Source organism: Equus asinus, chromosome 1 (assembly GCF_041296235.1).
Source record: "Equus asinus isolate D_3611 breed Donkey chromosome 1, EquAss-T2T_v2, whole genome shotgun sequence".
NCBI lineage: Eukaryota > Metazoa > Chordata > Mammalia > Perissodactyla > Equidae > Equus > Equus asinus.
Genome location: NC_091790.1, coordinates 31,049,592 through 31,073,014, shown reverse-complemented (window position 1 = coordinate 31,073,014; position 23,423 = coordinate 31,049,592). Strand labels below are relative to the sequence as shown.

Below are 23,423 nucleotides of genomic sequence, written 5' to 3'. Positions count from 1 at the left end.
TTATGAATCGTGGTTATCTACATGCAAACCATGTGGGAGATTTATCAGAACTCTGAGACGCTCCATCCAGTGGGCCACCCTGATATTACCAAATGTTGTGTGTGTCTGCTAGGATGCTTCCGTGCAAAAGGAAGCATGTGGTATGTTTCAGTAAGGACTTCCGAGGAGTGTGATACCGGTCACTGGCTGTTTAGTCACTTCTCATCAGTGTGCAACGACAAATGCCATTTATCCTGTGGAAGGGCTTCTGCCTTGTGTGAGCGGCCTTGAGTGCAAATAAAGCACATCCTCAGGTTTTTATGTTGGGACAGTCATGCCAGACCTCCCGTCTTTGGGTTTTTCAGGAGTAAGGCCACAGATGAGTGGGTTTGGAGGAGCAGGCTTTTGGCTCATTTGGGATCCGAGTCCAGCATCCACAGGGACACCATGACTTTGGGGTACTCTTAGAGCACATGTGATCCCGCAGAGGCCCAGTCGGTGGAGTGGAAATTGATAAATTGTAGGGAGAGGCACTGTGCCTCCCTTAGTGACTTGCTGCCATCTGAAGGGTAGTATTCTGCCCGCATCAGCTGCTGGCCTGTACTGATGCAGAGGGTGACATTTAGTACATAGGTCCACTCTCTGCTCCAGTCCCCACCCAAGGAACACCTGGTGCTTCACAGACTAACCGTGTATAGGACACAGGCTCACGGGGGACGTGGGAGGAAAGTGCAGATGTGGTGACCTGGACCTGGTGCGGTGGAGGGCAGGACACGGCCCCTAGAATATGCAGGGTGCCCAGGGTTGTAGTCTCCGGCCACGCCCAGGGCTCCCCCGTGTGAACTTACTAAGGAGCAGCCCCCCCGGAGGAGGTGGGAGGGGTGGGTTCTCTTTCCTTCTGTGGAGGGTTGATGGCCGTTACATTCCTTGTCCCCTCCTGCCCTGGTGGGAGCAGCTTGTGCCCTTCGTCTCCGTGGCCTCTTTGCGGCCATTTACCCTCTCATCTCCGTTGTCACTGAGGGTCTCAGGAGTCGGTTCAGCAAGGGCTTAACTCCGAGGTCTTGGCTGGCACCTAGACCATCGGTTGTGGAAGACGTCACACGATGCTAAGCCGGCTGTAAGCCAGGACGGTCACGGGGCTACTCTGGTTTGCAGTGCCTGTTTGCACACTCCCTCCGGAAGTTTTCCATGAGAGACTGGGGGATCGAGCAGAAGTGGATGTCCATTCTTTTGCCTCTGCTGCTGCTTTACAACGGTAGGTGCCATTTTTATTTTGGAGCTTTCCCCTTTAAAATTTAAACCCGGAGGGCACCCTAGAGGTGGCCTGGCCTCACAAGAGCCCAGTGACCCCAAAGGAGCAGGTGGTAGCGCCCCTCGGTGTGGCGTGAGCGATGCTGCCCCAGGATGCAGCGGGGGCCCGGCAGCCTTCACGAATAAGTGAGTGACTAGTCGCTGTGGTAGTTAGAGCCTGGAAGGGCTCCAGGCACACGCGTCTTGGAACTTGGCTGAAGGTGGCAAACGCTGCCGTCTGTTCCTCCCTCCTGCTCCAGAAAGCGTTTGCCTCCAGAGCGGCCGCGTGGATCCCCAGGCCCGCGGGGAGGAGCGGATGGCAGGAGCAGACGGCGCTCCATAGTGATCGCTGGAGCAATCTGTTCATGGGCTTTTAGGTTTTTTGAAAAACAAAACAGCCTTTAGTTCAGCACCTTCCCTTTGGCTCTGGCTGGGGAGAGAGTGACTGTGAGTTCTGCCCTCACGCGGGGGCCGGTGCCCTTTGCTGGCCGCTGGCAGCCCGCCTCCATCCGGCTTTTCTGCCTTTCGTGTTCCAGATCCCTTCTTCCCCCTCTCCTTTCTGGTGAACAGCTGGCTCCCAGGGATGCTGGACGATCTCTTCCAGTCTGTCTTCCTGTGTGCCCTGCTGCTCTTCTGGCTGTGTGTGTACCACGGGATACGGGTCCAGGTGAGCCGTCAGCTCTCAGCACTGCCGGACGGAGTCGGAGGCTCAGTCCTCTCTTCCATACTCTGGTGGTGATCCTTACGATGAACTTGGCCTTGAGAACCTGTATTCAGCCTCAGAGTCAACAGAAGAATGCACGCTATGTAGAAAGGCTTTGAGTGTCTGTGATCCAGTGTGGTCTCTTAGGGGTTAATCATTTGCTAGAATTACTACCTTCTTTATTTCTTACCTTTTTTTTGCTTTTTAGGGAGAAAGGAAGTGTTTGACTTTCTATATGCCCAAATTCTTCATCGTTGGACTGTTGTGGCTGGCTTCTGTTACACTAGGAATATGGCAGACGTGAGTAATTTTATTGTGTATGGAACTTTGGTTGTGGAGAGCATTGACCAAGGGGCACAGATCCAGAGTGTGACTGTATTTTGTGAACTCATCCGGAAAGGAATCCGTCACCAGTGTTTCAAGACTTGGTCGTGTGACCTGAACTCAAGATTTGTGTTTGCTTGAGTGGCCTGTAGACGGATGCCTGATTCTTCTAGTCTAAGGTGGAAAATGAAAAAGACCACGTTGTTTTAGATTCCTCATTTGAGGAGGTAAAGACTTCCTTTCTACAAATGATGCTCAGATCGCCTCCTGGCTCCCTACTGTCCACCAGATGTGTGGTTTCTCCGTGGTCTCGTGTCTATAAACTTTCCCATCCTCACACCTGCCCCCAAGGTTTATCGTTATTCTCATTTTGTCCTTGTGTCAAATGGTAGCACCACGGAAGCCTAATGCAGTGACAGGCTGATTCCCCCGAATAGGATTTTCTGCAGAAACGAGTTCCATTTCAGGTGTATGATTTTGGCACCTGGCGCATCTCATTTCATGGCCCAGTAATGACAGGACTTAGCTCCCATCTTCTCCACTTCCCTCTGCCTGCCTTCCTGTCATCTCAGCTCCCCAGTTTCACTTTAAAATGAACTTCATAGAAGTTTATATCTGCTGTTACTGCTTTCTCTGTGCACTCGTGTATTTCCTCGTGCCCATGCATGCCACTGAAATGGTACCCAGAAAACAGCTCTTAAAATCGCAAGGAAAATGGCATAGGGATTTTCATAATGAAAAATACTGCCACTTCACAATGCTGTTGACTGGACAAAGAGTTAAGTTAGTAGCATTGTATGTATTTTCAATGTGAAACTTAGGATTTCTCATAAATTCAGGATTACTTTTTAAAAATCCTTATTGTTGGTCATCAAGTAGTTTATAAGTTTTTTAAAAAGCCAAGTGAGAGAAAGTATCAAATACAAAGTGAACTTATTATTAATCTCTGATTTTTGGTAACATCATGTTGTAGAGTCAATGAACTGCACGACCCAATGTACCAGTATCGAGTTGACACAGGAAATTTTCAGGTGAGGATTGTCAATGAAGCCGGAGGATTTTTTTTTAATGTTGTTTAAAAAAATTACTGAATTTTGTAACTTGTGCTGTTGATATGAGCTTGCTGACTGGCTATTTGGGAAGGGCTATAGAAAGTTCATGGTTAGAAAATTTGGAAAAATTATGTTTGAGTAGTATGAAAATTAAACTTTTAAAAACTATGTTGGCACTCCCAGTCCTTGGTTTATGGTTGACGGGTTGAGGGTGTGTCAAATTTGAGAAACATTGTAGAACAATTAGGAAAACATTTTCATTCATTTTATTCTCTAAAGTAGCAGGGAGGTTTCCAGAGAGTGAATGGTGTGGCCAGGGCCATCTTCATGGGCTGTGAGCCCACAGCCGCAGGGCGTGGAGGTTGGGATGATGCTCTGCTGTTGCCATCCTGAAGTTCTTTGTATGTTTTTTTTTGTTTTTTTTTTGGTGAGGAAGATTGGCCCTGAGCTAACATCTGTGCCAATCTTCCTCTTTTTGCTTGAGGAAGATTGTCACTGAGCTAACATCTGTGCCTGTCTTCCTCTACTTTGTATGTGGGATGCTGCCACAGCATGGCTTGAGGAGTGGTGTGTAACTCCACACCCAGGATCCAAGCCTGCAAACCCCAGGCTGCTGAAGCAGAGGGCGTGAACTTAACCACTGTGTCACCAGGCTGGCTCCTCTTTGTACATTTTGAACAGGGGGTCCAGCATTTTTATTTTACCCAGAGGCCCGCAAATGACAGTCAGTCCTGAGGGTGGCTTTCTCTTGAAAGGCTTTCCTGTGAGCTGATAAATCAGTGGTTCTCTGTGGGAATGGCCTCTGAGGAAGAGGGAAGTTTGGTGAATGATGATGTGTTGCAAAGAAGGTTAACTGGTGTTGAGACTGTGTGAGCTCCTGTCTTCACCGAAGCCAGTAGAGGGGACCACCAGCCTTTCCATTGCATTACTAAGTTTGAAGAGTTCTGAAGGTCGCTGGATGTGTGCCTGAAGAACGACATGCCATGACCTCTGTCCTCATAGAATGTATGACCTTGTGGGGGAGCAGAGGCTTAGAAAATAAAGACAGTGTCCCCGAGTGTGTGGTGTCCTGCCAGATGTGTCCTTACGGACAGCAGGCCCAAGCTACTGGGGGGAGGTGGGTCTCTATTTTCCTTTTGTCCTTTTTAATTGTCATTTAATTAGCCTTAATTAAGGCTAATTGAATTTATAAATAATAATGCTTTTTTATTTTACAAATAAACTTATAATGCTTCAGTAAGTTTTTGGGGGAGGGGCTGCACCTTGAGCTGAGAGGAATCAGGAGGAATTCTGGGCCAGCAAGAGAGACACTGTCCGAGAGTTGGGTGGGGACGGCCGCGAGGAGGAGGCGATCGGCGTCTGCCGGGCAGGGAGACCGATTCAGGGCAGACCCCCGGGCTGTGCTTGAGAAGGAAGTCTGGACGCCCTGGCAGGCCCCGGCCACGCTGTGTGAGGGGCAGGGCCAGTGAAGGAAGGGAGAGGAAGGGCAGCTCCAACACCCTTCCCGGGCAGGGGCTGCAGACCCTGGTGACAGATGGCCTCTGAGCTACTGGGTGAGCATAACTCCCAGGCTTAGATAAAATAGTACAGATTCATGCTAATCTACCGTTATTGGAGCTTTGTCTAGTACAGTCCCCTCGTTTCACGTGAGGAAACTGAGGGGCGGCGAAGGGACCCCCGGGTCACACCGGGGAGCAGCAGAGCAGAACCTCAGGGCCAGTAGGGGGCTAGTGGGCAGGCTCCCCAGCCAGCCTCGGGGTGGGACCTGGTCCCGAAGGCAGCCTCCTCCCTCCCTCCCTAGTCCTCTCTTCTTCATCTGCAAGATGGGGAGGATCGGGGAACCCTCCCTGAAGAGTCGTTGTGAGGACCGAGTTAGGGATGTGGAGCTGGGCACAGCGCCAGCACCTGCCAGGACTCGGGCAAGGCGGCTGCCCTCTGTCCCCTTCCAGGCCGTCGGGGAAGCCAGCCGCTGGGGGCTCGGGAGTGGTCGCAGCCTCTGGGAAGAACAGACAGAGTGTTACTAAAGGAGACACTGGAAATCAGAGACTCTGAGGAAGCTGAGACCCACGAGTGATGCCGTGAAATCCCTTCCTTTTACAGAGGAGAAAATAAAGCCCAGACTAAAGTTACGGTTCCCCGTTTCCTGACTGGCAGTCCTGGCTCCGTCCTTTGTCCCCAGAGGGGGATTCCGGCCCTGAGAGGAAAGGGCAGGGATGGGAAGATGGGATGGGGAAGGCGTGCTCCATGGAGGGGAGCCTAGAACTCTAGCGGAAGGTTCTAGTAGGAGAGGGCACATCGCTCATCCTGTGGAGCCTCATCTCTGTCAGCCCGACTTCCCTGTCCTGCTTCCAACCTCGGAAGAAAGTTCTCGTTCCTCCTGTAACAAAATCACAGAGCGGTGTCATTTTAGACCTGACGCCTTCTAATGATCCAGTTCAATCCCCGAATTCCACAGATAAGGAAATCACAGATAAGTTGACCTTGCCCGAGGGTGTCTCAGGATCCAGTCCTAGATTCTTCCTTTGACACGTGCCAGGGTCTTCTGAGGCAGGGCAGGGCGCCGAGCCCTCGCCCCAGGAGAGGGACGAGTAGTGGCCACTGCTGTTTATTGAGCGCCTGTGACTGTGCTGGGAGCTTTACGCGTGTCGTGGAGGCGTTGGGGTCCTCGCTCATGTGACTTGGCAGAGTCCGAGCGGTGGGCGCGTTCCTGTTCTGTTTTGTAGAGTGACCCTCGGGGTCCTGGGTCTCTGTATAAACGTGTGGCTTTCCTGTGTACGGTGCCGTTGGGAGGAGAAGCGGCACCGAGTGCCTGTTCTGACTCCAGCGCCGGTCTTATTTCGTTCCAGGGAATGAAGATTTTCTTCATGGTGGTGGCAGCTGTGTATATCTTATACCTGTTGTTCCTGATCGTGCGGGCCTGTTCGGAGCTGCGCCACATGCCTTACGTAGGTAAGCGCCACTTCCCAGACCGCCCGGTGCCTGGTGGGTCAGGGGGTGACGTCACCCGGCGGGAGGGGTGGCTGGAGTCCACCAGGCAAGTGGCCTGACCTCTCTGTTCCCACAGGCTGGGGACCAGTGCCTGTGGTCCTGGGGACCCTCAGCAGGGCTGATGGGTAGTTCTGGGCCGTTTGGACAGTGCCTCAGGCCAGCGCTGGAGAGAAGCTTGTGGACTGGAAGCCAGCCAGGGCCCCGGGGCCAGTGTGGCTGTTGGAACTGCCTGGATCCTTCCAGAATCGCACTTTGCGGAGGAGCCAGCTGGGGTGGTTTTCTGAGGCCTTGAGTCAGGACAAGTCACCTGATCTGTCACAACCAAATAATAATGGCCATGGCCTTGCTGGGGACCCTCCTGGGCTCTGGGGAGGTGGCGCAGCATTTCTCCTGGGCTTCAGGTGGACGCAGGTTTAAAGTCCGGAGGGAAGAGGGTTTTTGTCGAGGGGGTTTTGCTTTATTTTTGTCTTTATGTTTAAGGTCTCTGAGATGATTAACAGGGGCATTCATTTCTTTTCCAGATCTCAGGTTAAAATTTTTGACTGCGTTGACTTTTGTAGTGCTTGTCATTAGGTAAGAAGACTTTGTGTCTTTTTTTAAAACTTACTTTATTGAGGTCATAATGGTTTATAACATGGTGTAATTTCAGGTGTACGTTATTTATCTTATTTGTCAGTTTCTGCATAGACTGCCTCGTGCTCACCCCCAGCAGTCTAGCTTTTATCCGTCACCATATATCTATGAGCCTCTTTACCCCTTTCACCCTCCCCCCAGCTCCTTCCCCTCTGGTAAGCACTAATCTGTTCTTTGTCCGCGTGTTTATCTTCCGCGTATGAGTGAGATCATGCAGTGCTTGTCTTTCTGTGTCTGGTTTCTTTCACTTAACATCATACCCTCAAGGGCCATCCATGTTGTTGCACGTTTTGTCTTTGTTTATGGCTGAGGAGGAGACTTCATTTCTCGAAAGAAGCAAAACTGTGATTTTTTATTTTACTTTCATGAGTATCTTTTCTCGCCTTTTACGGAGTGAATTTTAGGGTCCTTCCAGCCAAATACGTTCATGAGGGCTCTGAGGCAGGGCGGGGCCCTTGGTGTGTCCCTGGCGAGAGCACCCATCTTGTCGTGCATGCCCCGAGGTGGGGAGCCTGGACTAATGCTCACCCCCCCCCCCGTCCCCCCCTGCGCTGGCTGAGCTGCCTGCCCGCTCTGTGTGCCGCGTAGGTGTGGCAGAGTCAGACGCTCAGAGAGTTAGGACCCTGTGCCATGCACCACGCTCCTGGTCCTCCCGATGCTCCCAGGACAGGACTGTGGGCAGGAGCTCTTTTTGTTTGAACTCAGTACGACAGACGTCATTGAGCAGCGCACACTGGTGACTGGTGAGATCGGTGCCAGGCCAGAGGGGCAGGAGATGCTGTGCACCGGCGAGGCCGTGCCCGAGGCCTCCCCCAGGCAGGCCAGGGCCATGCTGCGACAGCCACAGGCTCCAGGGCGGCCGGGGTGTGCTGGCCTGGTGATCGAGGAGCGAAGCATGCCCGGGAAGTTGTTTCTTCGAGTGAATTCCAGATAATTGTTTGGTTGTTGATGGTTTGTCTCTTTTTCCTAAAATCAAAATCCAGAGGGAAAAAAATTCTAGTTATCTGCACTTCTTTTTGGGTTGTTGGGATGGCAAGTAAATGGCTGTCAGCCTTCTTCCTTGGTGGGAGCCATACGGGGACTCCGAGCGGCTGGCTCTCCAAGTCTGCTGGGGGCTCCCAGCCTCGTGGAGTGGGAGGACCCCTGTCGGCAGCATCCAGGCCCAGCCACCACCCTCCAGGAGTCGCATGCATTACTTACCGGAGTGTGTGGCTCAGGTGGATCTGGAAGGGAGCCTGAGTTTATTCAGCAACTAAATTCACCTGAAAATAGCAGCACGTGTGTGTATGACCTAGTCTCTCTTCAGCGCTTGGCACCCAGGCTGTCTCTGTAACTTCTCTCACACTCCCTCACACACACTCTCACACACACACCCCTCACACATCCTCACCCTCACACTAGCCCATCCACAGGTTGGGAGCCACTGTCTACCAGCAGTGACCTCTGTATGGTCTGTCTTGGAAGGTGTTATGCTTCTGTGATCTTTCTCTACTTACGTTTCAAGGGGATCACTTATTTACCCGACAGCTATTTCCTGAGTGCCTGCACTGGTAAAGGGCAGACAGCTTCCTCCCCATGCTGGCATGTACATTCCAAGGGAGGATGCGGTGACCACAGTAAATAAATAGCCTAAGTGCCATAATGGAAATACAATAGATGTGACGATGGCAGGAGGGAAGTGGCCACTTTAGATGAGGCTGGGTAGGGGACATCTCTTTGAGGAGGTGATGTTTGTCCTGAGGCCTGAAGGAGGAGCCCTGAAAATACGTGGGGCTGGCCCCCCAGGCCGCGGGGACAGCAGATGACTGAAGAACAGGGACATGGCAGGAGGAGAGGGTGTGAGGGAGGTGGCCTCGGAGAGGTCAGGTCGGGCCCTCGGGCCACCGTGAGGAGTCGGGGCCGTATTCTCAGTGATGGGAGCCCCGTGTTTAAGCTGAGAGGGGACGGGATCTGACTTGCATCTGTCTGAATCAGTCAGCGGGCTGTGCTGGGAAAATGGAGCACAGGGAGGGGAGAGGAAGGCCGGGTGGCCATCGGAGGCCGTGGGAGCCGTGGTGGCTGTGGAGAGCGTGCTGTCAGAGGCCTCTGTTGTCCGATGTAGCAGCAGGCAGGTGTCTGAACAGGGGAGTCACGTGCCAAGGAGGGGAAATAGGATGGAGAAGCAGACTTTGCTCAGGGCAGTTGGTACCCTGCTGTAGGAGATGCTCCTGACAGCATGGACTCGGAGCGAGAGAGGCAGGAGCGGGTGCCGAGGGGGCACCGCAAGACCCCTGAGTGGAGACGGTGACGTGGTCGAGGTCAGTTACCAGATTCTGTCCCAGTAACTGGTCTTCCTGGATCTGAGACCAAAACCCCAGTGGCGGGGGTTGTGTGTGTGCGAGCCTGCGTACAAGTTCCCGTGCAGAAATAACAGTGACTAGGCTGTGTTAATGGGTGACTATAACAAGCTATGGGAAGCTAGTGCTATTTCTTGCTATATTTTTACATGTTGTTCTCTCCCTTCTTTTCCAGCATCGTCATCCTTTATTTAAGGTTCGGAGCACAAGTATTACAGGACAATTTTGTAGCTGAACTGTCAACTCACTACCAGAATTATATCCTTTCAACTGGAAGACGTCAGGCTTCAGGAAGGCCCTCTACAGGGAGTGGGGAGCGTTTTAGGTCTGTGAACATCAGGGAGGCAGGTCACCTCCTCATGGCCTGTGCTGCAGATCCCCTGGGGGCCCCGCACCTGTCTGCGGGGCTGTGCTCACACTGGCCCACTGCGGCCCTGAGAAGCGTCGTTCCTCTGTCGGCAGTGGCTCAGCCTCGTAGGTGAAGCAGTCCCCAAGGTCAGTTACAGGTGGATTCAGGCCCAGGGACCCAGCATCTGCAGCTGCTCTCCAGCCCCCACCCCGCTCCTTTCTCCTCACTGGGGGGTGGGGACGGTCAAGGAATCCAGTTTCGGTTCCAGGTCCGGACCTCATGTGGGTCTGGGGTTGGCTGTTTCTCCCTGCAGAGCACTGTGGAGAGCCCGAGGCCCAATCGGAGGGTCCTCCCTCCCCCAGTGTCGTCTCTTAGCGTCACCCAGATGCATCGAGCCGCAGTGTCCCCAGGGTTGTATGATCGGGGTGGTTGAAGCTGTGTCCCCAGGAGGGGCTCATACAGCAGGCGCACCTCCCTCCATCCCCGCGTGTGCCTGAGGCCGTGGGGCAGGCTGGCGCCTGCGGGTCAGCTCCTTTCAGACGCGTGATCGGACCAGGCTGTGCCTCCCGCTGCCCCTGTCACTGATGGCATCCATCAGGGGACGCTTCGTGGTTAATCCTTCACATCTTGGCTTATTTCCTTGGGGCCTCTTACATCCTTAGAATTAATGCACTATTTTTCAAATCTCTGTCACTGAATTTCCCACTAAGCTTTTATCACATTCTCAAAGGGGTCTGTAATCTGGAAAAGGTTAAGGACGACTGGTTTGAGTAGTGGTTCGAGTCCCTCATTTCATTCTTGATTTGCCCATATGTACGTGGCCTTCCGGCCCTTTGCCTGTAACTTGACACGTCAGGTCCTGCCACCTCCAGAGGTTTCCATGGAGAGAGTCCGGTTCACCTTATCATCACGGGTGACCTTGGGAGGTTATTGTAAGCTCTGGCTGTGGGTTTGCACTGGGCGTCCTATTGTCTTAGGATCCCCGAGGGACTAGCTGGTGGTTAGCAGTAGAAAGGACTAGTGGTGGTGAGAAGGGGCGGCCAGATTGAAAGCAGACACTGACTGGTAGGTCCAAATACATAGTGTTCCGGGATTGCTTATTTCCTTGACTGGTATCACCAGCTGAATTCTTATCTTTCTATGGCTTGTTGAACTTTTACCTCTACACTTTGGCCTTTGTGTATTCTCCATCGAGGAACGCCCTATATGGTAAGCCACCCTGGGGTCCTGGGTGCTGGCCAGATAGAAGTTCAGAACCCACTCCCCGGGGTTCCCATTGTTGCTGGGCGCCATAATTCACAGTGCCTTCTCTTTAGCAGCGAGAGAAGAGGTCAGTTTACCTGGTGAGCTCTGAGTTTTGGTCAGAACACAGCACGTGTTGTGTTGTTACAGCACAAGAGGAAACAGTTTATCTTGTTAGTGGGTCCCAGCACAAGCATCATGCCCATCGGCCACGTGAAATAAAGTCTGTTGACTACTAGTGCCCTGACTATTCAAAAGAAAGCCAAATGTACAATCCTGCCCCCACAAAACCAAAACAAAACAGCCCCGTGGCACAGGGAATGCAGAGGAGGGCTCCTGGAACCTGGGCGGGGCGTGGAGCATTTCAGGACCACCACCTGACTTGTATGTTGTGCGAGCTCTCCAGCATCTTCATGAACAGGGTCTCATCTGAGCTTCCCAGCAGCTTTAGGATAAAGTTACTCCCAGCTACAGGGGAAGACGCTTAGAAGGAGGGGCTTGCTGCAGGCCCACGGACGGGAGGGAGCCAGCAGGCAGGCTCAGGTGGCCTGGGCTGTTTTTTGGTCCTGCTCCCTGTGTGGACTCAGAAGAAAGGCCCTGGGCGACAGCTGCCACGTGCCTGCTCTTTCCTCCAGCTGCTCCCACTCCATCTTCACAGCAGCCTGCCAAGTGGAGATGCTGCCTCTGGCTTGTAGATGAGAAAACGCTCAGCAGATGAAATACTTGTTCGGGTCACACAGATAATAAATGACGGAAGCTGTGATTAGAATCCAGCTCTTTCTGACTCCTGTCCTTGTTCTCGGACAGCATCCTGCCTCTCCAGGCTAATAACAGAAAAAATGCTTTTGCTGGTTTTCAGAGTCCCAGCTGAAAGACAATCCTGCGTTCTCCATGCTGAATGACTCCGACGATGACGTGATCTATGGGTAAGTCACCGGCCCTTCTGAAGGCTGTCCCATGGGGAGCATTCAGCCTGGTTTGGCATGTTTACTGAACAGGTTGTTTAGTCTTTCTAAAATTATTTTCAAGGTATTATAACATGTCTCTCACCTGGGAGTGTCCCGTGAGGCCCTGGTTTTGTTTTCCATTATTCAGGCTTAGGTTGGGTGGTATTCCTTTTGGCTGAACACCCACAGGGAGTGACCACAGGAAGAACAGTTCTGTCGGAATGACGCCGCTGCTGAGTTGGGGGGCATGAAGGAGCGGGCAGTATCAGTTGGCGATAGAGGCTGAGAGAGCAAAGCTATGAAGCGTGTTCTTGTTAGAAAGGCGTGAGCATGTGGAAGAGAAGAATAAATAAAGAGCCGTCACAAGCTGAGTGGTATCAGAGGTCTCTCTTGTAACAGGAGTGACTATGAAGAAATGCCCCTGCAGAACGGCCAGGCCATCCGGGCGCAGTACAAGGAGGGGTCTGAAAGCGACTGAGCCCCCGGCGGGTCAGCGAGACGTCGTCGGGGAGCCTGGCGGTCTCCTGCAGCCACCACTCCCTGGCCTTCCCTGGACCTGCCTGTGTTCAGACATGTCTTATAAGCGGAGATTTCCTGGTCCTTATTTGTTTACATATTTTTGAAAGGAAAACCAAAAGTGAGGACAAATTTAAACATCAGGCCCAATTTATTGTTAGAGTGGCTGCATTTATTTGAGAAGAGGTGCTGACAAAAAGTTTAGACAGCCAAATCCTTTTTCGAAGATTTCAGACAGGAGCGAGCTTGTTCTTAGTGGTGAGGAGGCAGTGACTCCTGTTTTTAGTAGAGAGAATTATGTACTTTAAAAAAAAAGTAATTTACTAACTCCAAGTTCATGGCAAGCCCTTAGGAATAAGGTTGGAAGCATGGGATCATTCCTCTTCTTTCTTCCTTGCCCCGTGGGACGGTTTTTTTGACCCTTTAAACTCAAAGGGAAGCCTGTTTGTGTGGCTGCCTCACGAGGGCAGTCCTTCCCCACTGAGCGGCCCCAGCTCTGGGTCACCGGGCATCTTAAGTGACTGTTGACTGTCGTGTGAAACATGTAAGTGATGGCTCATCAGGGAAATGACGGGCGGGCAGGCTCCAGCACGTCACTGCTGCCAACGCAGAGCTGGTGCGCTGGAGCTCCATCAGGTTCAGAAGAAAAGGGTAAGGTCATCGACGAGCTGCTGGCTCGAGGGAGAGGCCTTGCTGCCATAGTTTTCCAAGGGCCTGTGTGCGTGCATGTGAGCATGTGTGTGCCCGTGTGTGTACAGACATGAATATGACTGGATGCCCCTGTGGTTGGGGTGGGGAGGAGGGTATCCATCGCAATTCCAGTAAGTAGTAGTTTCTGCACCTCTGATAAGGATGACACCCTGTAGAGCTTTATTATTTTTTAATAAAAGCTACGCAAATGATTGATATAACATTATAGATTCTTTATTGCCAAAAAGCTTTTCAGTTTCACATTTGGAAACTAGATTTTAGATGGCTTGGGGAAGAACGCCATTGAGTAGAAGGGGACGTGTTGGGAGTCGCCCCTGCCCTCTGTGTCACACACAGTGGTCCGTGAGCAGATGACTTGCTTGTGGAAGAGGAAAGTTGTCTGGAGCTGCTCAGTCTGTGGCGTCCTCGAAGGCCCTGGAGAGTTTCCAGTTCCTTTTTGTTGAAGACAGAGTATAGAAAGAAGTCTGGCAGAGAGATCTCCTCTGCTTTTCCTTTGGTGTGCACGATAATGTCTTTCTTGAACAGTTACTGTATGGTCACTGCCGACGTGTCCTGATTTCTGCCTTCTCGGCAGGTGCCGAGGTATAGGACCCGACTGTCCCAGTGTGCAGACAGCACCCACGTTTCTTCATCTATGCATTCACTCTCAAATGACCATTCATAGCTAAAAATTACCTTCCACTTTGGCTAGTGCTGGGACCTTCTAGAGGTTCACGAGACTATTCACTATGACTTCATATCTCTTTTTGATTTAAACTTTAATGATAACGTACCTTTAATATGAATTCCATTTATATTTGTTTTTAAAACCTTGTAAATATGAATGTTTGAATTAAAACAACTGTATTGTTGCAAGGGTAACTCAAGTTCACATGGTTTTTACATTTGTAATGGTGTGATTGCTTTTTTTTGATTCTATGTCCTCAGAAGTATTGAAACAAATTTTCTGTTACCAAATTTTCAACTTTTATTAAGACTAACTATAAGTAATTTTATGTAAATTGATTAAAACTTACTTGTGTTGATTAATGTATTCTAGTATGTGATACAGTTTACAAGTTTTAATCATTCTAATTGTCCATGGTTTGGAATGCTGTTATTTATCAGTAAATGTAAAATATTTGAGGCATTTAGTCATACACATTAGAACTTTTTAAACTTGCCTTTGTCCTCTAGTGTAATCATAAACTATGACTGCTATCTTCACACACTGATGCAGCATGGCATCAAGGCAATGAAATGAAAAGTATGGGAGGATTTCTTTGCTTTTTGTAATTAAGTTGGAGATAAGTAAAACAATTACGTAAGTACCTACTTTAGGGGAAAATGTTTTTTTATTAAATCATGCATTTTCAGTTTCTCTTCTCTGGTGTATCATATGTATCAACTTATTACATACTCCATGTAAAATTTTGCTTAAAGTACATAGCATTTAGCATGTATTATGTGTGTCATAGGTATTAGTGAAGACACTAAAGTCTGCGGGAAACTTTAGACAGTAGCAAGAAAATTGGTTTTTTTCTTCGAGGGTATTAAAGTTTTGCAAACTTAAATGATCAATTCAAAGGGCTGACTTTAGTTCTTCCGTGATAATGGCTTGAATAACATCATCTTGGGCTAATTTTTATACTGGTCCAGTCTAGGGGAACCTGGAAGATGACCACAGGATTTCACTTTCCCTAGGGAGAGCTTCATTATCCATGTGGATAATAGGTCTGCTTGATTTATTATTAAATCATTACGGCAGTGAACGGACGCAGTTTTCTCTCTCTTCGCCCCATTTGAGAGGCTGGAGAAGGGGAGACATGAACTATATTTAAGGTTTGTAAGGTTGTTCAATTACTGTACATAATTACAGATTGCAAGAAAAGCTTAGATTGTGTAAACCCAGCCCACTAAATGGGCAGGTTACAAGATGAATGTCACCAGCCTTGAGTATTTCATGAACTATTTACTGAAGGTACGGTTATGTTAAATAGGTTATAATGTGGTAACTTACTTTCACAGGGAAAAACACAGAAGCTCAGCGAAGGGATGATTCAAAGGGACATCTAGTGAAGACTAGGCTTAAAACACTAAAGTATATTTAGGTATTTTGAGGGTTTGAGAAACTGGTTGCCTTAGAGGTTAGACTTTTGGAAAAAAAAGATACAAATCTTTTCCCCAGGCCAAAGGGAAGTGGCTTTAGTCTGTGACATCTTATCCTGTTTATCTTGATTTGACTTTAGATAGCCTGGTAACTATAATACCATACTATGAAACAGAAGGATTTTCTGCTACTGAAAACTGCCTTTTACAAAACGCCTGTAAATATTTGTAAAATAAAACAACTCTAAGCTCAAAAGGAAAGCTGTACATATGTATTAGATCTTGGGGCTGTCAGTGAGCACAGTAATGTCGATCACAGAATGATCATCAATCAAAAGTGAATAAATGCTTATTTATGGCAAACTTACACTTTGGGAATGGCTTCATTCTGAGACTGCCTTTCTGGTACATGTCAATAAATATTTAATATTCCATCCTCATATATATATCTGGATTTGCTTGCTCTCTGCGTGTGGTGTTATTCCAGCCATTCTGACACGAGTGCTTCAATAAAGGGCTTTAGGGACGAGTGCTGGCTTCTCATTTCAGCAGGTGGACACGCAGGAGTCTCTTTATCACGGTGGCCTGGGGATGAGCACTGAGGACGAGGTCACCAGACCAGAGTTTGGGGCCCATATCTTCACTTACTTGGCTCTTGGATATGACTTTTAATCAGTCAGACAACCTCCAAACACATTTTCTGATTGATTGAGAAATAATTGTTATGAATAGAAAATGAATGATGTGAAAGCAGCCTGTCAGCCCTAAAGTGCTAAAACTTCTTTTTGGTGATTGCTACTAAAAAACAGAGAATGTGGGAGTAGCTGTAGTGGTGCAGATTTGTGCCATGCGTGAGAGTTAGAGCTCTCTGGCTAAGAGGAATATAAATCGGCTTGCTCACGTCCCACCCGCCAAGCTCTAGAAGAGGGGAACCTAAGACTGAAGGCTGGGTGCCCTTTCTGACTAGAAATCTAATCAGGACACAGCAAGCCACCAGGATCCTGGTCCCATGAATGAAATTAGCAAATCGCTGTACTGAAGAGAACCAAAGCCTTTTCCTTTTTCACAGTTTTATAGATTCCAAAGCTACTACCTAAATATGAAGAATTCATTTGTGACACTATTTAAGACCATCAAGAAAAACACAAACTTTAAGTTGGAATAATTTATTATTCTAACAAAAGTACAAAGTATGGAAAATTAGTGTGTTTGAATCATTTCAGAGTAGAGAAAGTTTCACACCAACAGATTTCAGTTTTTAGCACCTTTGAAAAGAAACATTCAGTTAAGACAAGTGGCGTGCAGGCCTGTGCCTGTGGTGGGTGAGTCCTCTGAGTAGGGTGTGTAGTTCGTGCAACAGTGCGGCCACTCGGTTCTTCTCTACATTTTGAGAGTGCCACAAAAAACACACTTAGAGAGAATGAGAAAGGTGTTCACTGAATTCATGACTGGTGGTTAGAAGATGGAAGAGAAAAGCTGACAAAAGGAGATCACGGCTGGACGAGGTCAAATCGAGAGCCCGAAGGCGCTGACGATGCAGTACATGCTCTTGTTCTCCCACCGCACGGTGCAGCTGCCTGCGGGACGAGGGAGGCGGGCGGTCACTGGACGTCAAGAAAGCAGGGGACCTGAGCTTCCCCTTTCTCCAACTAAGGCCAAAACACTCAAGTACTTGCCTGTTTATGGTACACAAATGAAGAAAGGTGGCAAGTCTTTTCCTATGAGTGTATTAAAAGGTGACTCAAATAAACATGCATTCAGACATGCAACATGCAAGCACAGAGTTCATAAAGGCTGCTCTGACTCATCCAGATCTCAGCAGGGCCTTGGGGGAAACACCCACGACCAGGCTCCACAAGACAACAGACACCTACCGTCAGTAGAGCTGTCCCAGAAGCAAGAACTCGCCGTGTGTAATCCCGCTCCATTCTTCTGCATAATTACACAGGTCACTGCGATTACAACAAACTTTTATTAGAGAAATCTACTTGGCAACACCAATTTCTTTCTGCCCACTTGTAGCATATGTATGAAGATCGTGTGGTTGACGTTCATACTACAAATGACAGGGGTAGACTGTCTGGTCCCACGACACTGACAAGCCCACACTTCCTTTCCTACACCGCACTTGTTCTAAAAGCAGCTGATCTGAAAGGCTGTGGAGTCTGTGCCATGCCTGCAGCTGGGCCAGCAGCCAAACAGGCCAGGTGGGCGGTCACCTCCACAGGTGACCCACTCCTCCTGGGAACTCTGACGTTAGGCACACACTGCCACACTCGCTCTCTCCTGCTCTGGACGGCCTCTGATCAGGAAAGCACCACCACCACCATATACAAGAACAGAAATCCATTACCAATGTATTTAAACGGTTTTCCCAGCTTGGTAAGTTGGCTCAAAGTCTGTTCCACCACATTTGTGGTCCACTGATTGACTTTGCTGTGCTGGTAGGCGTTGCCACCAATTGCACTTTCTATCGCCTAGAAAACAGAGCACATAGGGGTCACTGTAGGCAGACACACCCAGCACCGTCCAGGCAGCCCTGAAAGGCAATCACCCTGACAACTGCTGAATATAATTTATATGCACTGCAGGCTTATTTGTCTCCAGGACTCCTCCGCAAACGCACCTTTTGTTTCACAGTGTACATTTCATTCAAGTCAGTTTCATAGTGTTTTTAAAGATCCATAATCACATAGGCTCTGTCATATTTCTCAAACACTTTGCCTGGATGCAGTGTCCACTGTTGCTTTGAGTACCTGGAGATGAGCAACACACTTTTCTCCTGAGACTAGAAAATATTTCACTCTGCCTGCTCCTTTCTTCAAAGCAGAGTAGATGTGGGAATCTTCATCAGCCGTCTGTACAATGGACAATGTACAAAACTGTCCAGATAATCATGTATTCAAAAAATACTTCCTTTATCCAACACTGCCTGGGAATATGTTACCACTTAGTGCATTTCTCAGATAACTAAAGAACAACTCTGTATATTCCAAAATTTATTTAAGTTTGTGATGGATTTTTTTCTCTATTATAAAATTCCTGGTCCTCTCTTTCTGTGTGGTGTTCTGGGGAGGGTTCAGCTGTGTGCTCAAGGTTACTCAGGTCTGTAATGCTCCCTGCCCCTACTCTCGTTCAAGTTTATAGTCAGGACAGTCTCTTTTATGATTTTCTGGGCCTCTTATGCTGATGCAAGTGTGCCCGCTTCTAAACAGCTTTCTTCTTTACCTCTTTTTAACTTGCTGTGCTGGAAACCAGAAAACTGAGTTTTTATGACAGCTTTGATCTAAAATGAAAACATTCAGTGAAGGCCAACTTCTGTCCTCAGACATGCAGAGAAAACTAGTCCTGGGATCTGAGTTGTGCACCTTGGTGATAGATGGGTCTACCGCCTGAGGCTTACGCCCAGCGACCTTGCTTTTGAGGAACAAAGAGCTACCTACGGTCACACGCTGATTTCTGCCTATAGACATTCCTTTTTATCCCAGGACTTAAGAGTTCACATTCAACACTTGTCATTTGGTATCCTGTTCCTTCTACCCATTATCACAGCTCGTTTGCATCCTCTGCCATGTCCTGCTCCCCTCCCCAGCTCAGGGCATAAAATGGGGCTGGTGGGGAGGGTGGGGGAGGGGGACAGAAGCTCCCAGTTTACAGGGACCAGGGTATTACTAGATCTGGGGATTGTCAAAAAAGGGGGAGCTCCACTCAAGCTCGACCTCGAACTCCGGCAACTCTGCACACACACTCTGAAATTCACTGTTTTTCAGGGAGGGAGGAAAACCTCCTCCAATTTTGGACCCACCTAAATCTACTAGTACCCAGTACTTAAAATAGCTCGAGTGCAGAATTAACTCACTGCCAGGGGCAAAAACGCTGTCGAGGCTGGTGAGACAAGTGACAGTAACACCTCACACCTGCCATGTCACTTCATGCCTCCACAGGGGCTGGAAATTCAATTGTCCTTGCTGCCTGGTAACCAAGTCAAAGGTAAGGCAGACAACTAGCAACGCTGAAGGGGACTTTCTAACAAACCAACTCCACTTCTCCCAGCTCCAGCGTCATTCCCCACCTTCCTGCTCCCCACTGGTTCCATAGGAAACACTGTATTTAGTAGAAAAACTGTGAGAAGCAAACTGTTATAGATCCTGCAAAGGAACTAGAAAATCCTGCCTGATGGTGAATGATGCATACGGTAGAACAAAGCCATTTTGCTTTTTGATGTTGTTCACAAAAATAGCTTGCGATTCTTCATCACTCTGGCATTAGTCAGTAATTTGCGTTTAACAATACTTTGCATTAGTGTCAATTCTAAGTGACATACATAACCTCAAATGGTAAAGATCATCTAGTGACTTCCTCCTAGCCAGTGGCTCCCCCTCCTGGGCTCCATCTCCCCGGGGAAGGGACGCTGACCAGGAACCCCCTTCTGGCCTCGCTCCGGCCTCAGCTCCCCCAGCCCTCTGCCTAGTCCAGTGACACCGCCCACACCCTTTCAGTCCCTCAAACACGCCCCACACGCTCCCCCCACAGCCTGCGCACGTGATCCACGGCCTGGGACGGGTGCCCCCCATTTCGCTGAGTTAACCCTACTGCTCCTCATTCTCCAGATGCCAGCTCTGAAGGGGCCCTGCACTCGCTAGGTGGGCCGAAGCCCCCACAGCACACACACTGGCATTGGCCACACGGAATGATTTGATGTCCGTCTGCCCCTGCCCCATACAGTAAACTCCTTGAGGGGCAGCCCCCTGCAGGACCCCCTCAATATATATTTTTTGAACAAATGAAGAACAAATATGCTTTTTTGTCTCCCATTCTCATCATCTAAGCGAGGTACCACAGTCAATAAGGCTAAAGTGGGTAGTTTCGGAATGCGAGAAAAATGAAGAAACGAGTAAGCCCCAACGGGGAGCACCAGCTCTTGGGTAACCAGAAGTTGTTCAATTTCTTTTATACTCACTCTTTCTTCATTAAACACTGGGATATTTATGTGTATACTATGAGTCTTTTATGCTAAAAGGTTATAGAATCGAACTTTAGTAACATTCAATAATAATGCTAGCATAAAAAATTTGCTGATGTAAAATCTATAATTTACATAATATGGGAGTAATTCTTATCTAGATATTCACTGAAGTGAAACCTGTTATTTGAAATGCCCAAACACACAGGCTCAGTTGAAACAATTCCAAGACTATTTAAAACACATTATTTTCACTCATATAAGCCATTAACCAAACATTTAAAAAGTACTTCTCCTCTTACCTCTTTTACAATGTTGCTCACTTCATCTACCACAAAAGCCGTCTGTAAGGAAGAAAATCAGTTAAGTTCGATCGATTTCAAAGATCCGTTTCCATGCGTTGATTAATGCAAATTTAGGTAATGATCCTAAATTTAATCGTGCCATGATCCAAAAGACTGACTTCACTTTAAACCAGAATTCCACCTCTCAACCAGCTGCTAGGATCATTAACAAACACAGCAGCTTCATGAATTACTTGACTTTGGTGGAAATTAACCGACGCTTTCCCTGATGGAAACTGATGAGGAGGCTTGAAATTTTGTTTTGTTTTTTTACCACCATTAGTGGTAAAAGTTACAACGATTACACTATTTCCTGATGATTATTTTTCTTTCTCAATGCTGTCCCACTTCAGGACTACACAGCCAGCTGCTTGCACAACTGTCCACCAGGGAGTCAGGATGAGCTGGGGGTGGGCTGCCAGCCGTGACCTAGCGCCAGCAGTTTATAAGTGGTCTTTTTTTTCTTTCTACATATGGTACATTTGAATGGGTACAAGGTTCCGTCTGAGTCCTGGGAACAGTCCTTAGCTGTAGACATGACGCCCCGCCCCCCGTCAATATGCATCCTGGAGGAATAAAGGCAGAGGGCCCTGCTCTGGGCAGCAAGTCCTCCCTGCGGGGCGGCTGACCACGGCAGCCCTGTTCTAGCGATGCGCCTTTCCTTCCAGGAGGATCCCGAGCCGACTGCCTGAAGCCCTCTCACTTGCTGTACGCAGAAGAAGTCATCCTTGGAGACGAAGCCAACTCACTTTGGTAACCAAAGTTTGCCTTATCTTCGAGAATAAATCATTCCTGGACTCCAGTGATCCTAAACCATACAGGAAAGTGCCTGTATAACTTTCCATGGGGTTAAAGAGAATAGGGTGAGGGCATTTGAACGGACTTTGAGTTGAAAGTAGAGACGTTGTACAGAATCCATAGGGCAGTTCAACGTCTACAGAGAAGATGAACAAGGAGTTGAGAAGAGAGTTACAAAGGCCCCGGTATCTACATGAAGTCAGAGGATGTGCGGAAAAGGCTTGGTTCAGAGGCTGTCAGTAGGACTGGCAGGGACAATTCAGTAAATACCTAAGGCACACCTGCTAGAAAGAAGAGAGTCCTGGTGTCAAGCACTCAGGGCTTTATCTCCTGTAGAACGCAGGCCACCACAGCCCTTCTCTTCACAGATGTGCACCAGAGATCTGGCATAAGGAAGTCACTGAGCCACCGCATTGGCACGCACCGGAACTAGGATGCAGAGTATCACAATGCCAGGATTAAGGGCTTTCTCCTACACTGTCATTTCCTTTTTTAAAGTTTTACTCAATATTCCTATAATACAAGCCATTTTCCAGTATCATATTAGTTAATAGTTTACAGGGAAAAGCTTCTGTCTACTTTCAATAGCTAAAAAGAAAATAGTTGACAGTGGCTGCTCCTGAACCATGTCTTCTCATAATTATTCACTTGGTTACCACCAGCTTCCGAACAGATGATACTGCCATAGAAAGTGTGCGCTAGTTAGGAAATCAGATCAAAACTGAAAGTATAGAATCGGTCCTTAAGCCTTAGATATTTTTCCTCAAAACACTCCTGCTTAAACAATTTCAAAAATTGCAAAGTAGCAAACCTTACAAAATTTATTTACACTTTTTATTTTGGACAGGCTGCAGAATACATAGGACTCAATCTATTTGAATTTCAACAAGAATAATTATTTAGCAAGAAATAAAGGGCAACTATTCTTCTATAGTAGCAGCACCCACCCGCTGTAGTCCCTGAATGCTTGTTAGCTTGAAGGAAAGACACTCTAACAGCACACCGTTACAATGAACGTCTCCTGCTTGGCAAATCGTTATATGCTTTACCCTGCTTCTTCACTGTGGCAATAAGAGATTATTTTTTTCCCACACATATGAGCTGTCCTACTGGCACCTCAAACAAACTGAAATGAAATATAAGTGATGGTGGCCACGGTGGACCGGCCCTGGAGAACACGGTGCAGAGCGGAAGACAAAGGCGGAGTCTCCTGTGCACGTCTACATCAAATCCGTGATGGACAGGACCTGAGAGATGTGCCTGGAGGTGCGTGTCACGCGTGCATGTCACTCTGGGGTCCCGGGTTAAAACATCAGGCAGCAGACGCACGAGCGGCCTTGGGTCTTCCCCACCCCAGAACGCGGAGCATCTTTTCCGGGGTGGGGGTCTGCATCTCGGAAGAAAGGGGGCGGGGCCGGGGCGGGGCGGGGATGCTCCCGGCGCGGCCGCAGGAGGAAGACGTCCGGGCTGCGGAGCCCCACCCGGAGGACGACAGGACCACGCCCCGCCCGCGCCCCGCCCCCGGGCAGGGACACGGCGCCCGGGCAGGCCAGGCCGGGGTCACCGCCGAGCGCTGGGCAGCCTGCGCCGGGCCCGGCCGCCGCCCTCGTCCAGACGCGGCCCGGGGGCCCACACACGCCCCTGGCTGCCGCCGCCCACCCGCGCCCGCGGCTTCCGGCCTCCACCCTCCCCGGCGCCGCGCCGGCCGTTACCTCCTCCCCAGCCTGGTAGTCTTCCATCTTGCCTCCTGCGCGTCGCCACCGCCTCCCTGAGCAGAGCGCACTGCGCAGGCGCGCTCGGGCCCCGCCCCGCGCCGGCCCCGCCCCCGGATCGCCCCGGCCCCGCCCCCCTCAAGGGCCCCGCCCCCCGGGTCGCCCCGCCCTTCCCTGGCGCGTTCGGGACCCGCCGGGGACTCAGAACTAACCCCTCCTCCCGTCTTCCTGGAGGTGGCGGTTTCCGTGGTAGCCCGGTCGCTCCCTAAACCGCCGCAACGGAAACGAAGCACGTGTACAAAGGCCAGTCCAGGAGGGGAAGTGTCGTCCGGGCCCCTCCCTCCAGCTTGTACTGTGTGCGTTAATTTGATCACTCGGACGGGCTCGGACACCTAGTAACAAACTGTAAAGTGATTTCTGAACGTGATGGGCAGGGTGAGACTCGTTA

The 23,423-nt window shown here is 49.4% G+C and overlaps 2 protein-coding genes across 7 annotated transcripts in view; one reads left to right on the top strand and one right to left on the bottom strand.

Moving 5' to 3' along the window:
* Positions 1-15,600, top strand: part of TMEM181 (transmembrane protein 181) — a 72,716-nt gene extending 57,116 nt beyond the window's left edge. For 3 of the 4 annotated variants that reach the window (XM_014846946.3, XM_070483605.1, XM_044760912.2), the window contains 10 exons: positions 1,135-1,234; positions 1,806-1,936; positions 2,181-2,272; positions 3,270-3,327; positions 6,195-6,297; positions 6,858-6,909; positions 9,481-9,563; positions 10,774-10,863; positions 11,756-11,822; positions 12,243-15,600. In XM_014846946.3, the coding sequence (XP_014702432.1) occupies positions 1,135-1,234; positions 1,806-1,936; positions 2,181-2,272; positions 3,270-3,327; positions 6,195-6,297; positions 6,858-6,909; positions 9,481-9,563; positions 10,774-10,863; positions 11,756-11,822; positions 12,243-12,321 (855 nt within the window). In that variant the 3' untranslated portion in view covers positions 12,322-15,600. The remainder of the gene's footprint in view (positions 1-1,134; positions 1,235-1,805; positions 1,937-2,180; positions 2,273-3,269; positions 3,328-6,194; positions 6,298-6,857; positions 6,910-9,480; positions 9,564-10,773; positions 10,864-11,755; positions 11,823-12,242) is intronic. The other variant, XM_070483649.1, reaches the window with a different exon arrangement.
* Positions 15,601-16,308: 708 nt separating this feature from the next.
* Positions 16,309-23,088, bottom strand: DYNLT1 (dynein light chain Tctex-type 1). Of its 3 annotated transcripts, none has more exons than XM_044760917.2 (5): positions 22,976-23,088; positions 20,424-20,465; positions 17,512-17,635; positions 17,033-17,110; positions 16,309-16,834 (listed from the first exon to the last, which is right to left on the bottom strand). In XM_044760917.2, exons 1-5 carry the CDS (start codon positions 23,000-23,002, stop codon positions 16,770-16,772), a joined length of 336 nt encoding a protein of 111 aa, XP_044616852.1. In that variant the 5' UTR covers positions 23,003-23,088; the 3' UTR covers positions 16,309-16,769. The 3 variants fall into 3 exon arrangements, with proteins under 3 accessions (XP_044616852.1, XP_044616850.1, XP_044616853.1); XM_044760915.2 differs by having other exon boundaries at positions 16,309-16,735; positions 22,976-23,087; XM_044760918.2 differs by lacking the exon at positions 16,309-16,834 and having other exon boundaries at positions 17,035-17,090.
* Positions 23,089-23,423: the final 335 nt, after the last annotated feature.

What these genes read in the sequence shown, in the direction of transcription:
- DYNLT1 (XM_044760915.2), bottom strand. Translation starts at nt 23,002, where the DNA reads ATGGAAGACTACCAGGCTGGGGAGGAG. An exon ending in AAAACCGTTTAAATACATTG is followed by an intron (nt 17,111 to 17,511) that starts GTAATGGATTTC and finishes TTGTAATCGCAG; the next exon opens with TGACCTGTGTAATTATGCAG. An exon ending in CTGGGACAGCTCTACTGACG is followed by an intron (nt 16,736 to 17,032) that starts GTAGGTGTCTGT and finishes CTCGTCCCGCAG; the next exon opens with GCAGCTGCACCGTGCGGTGG.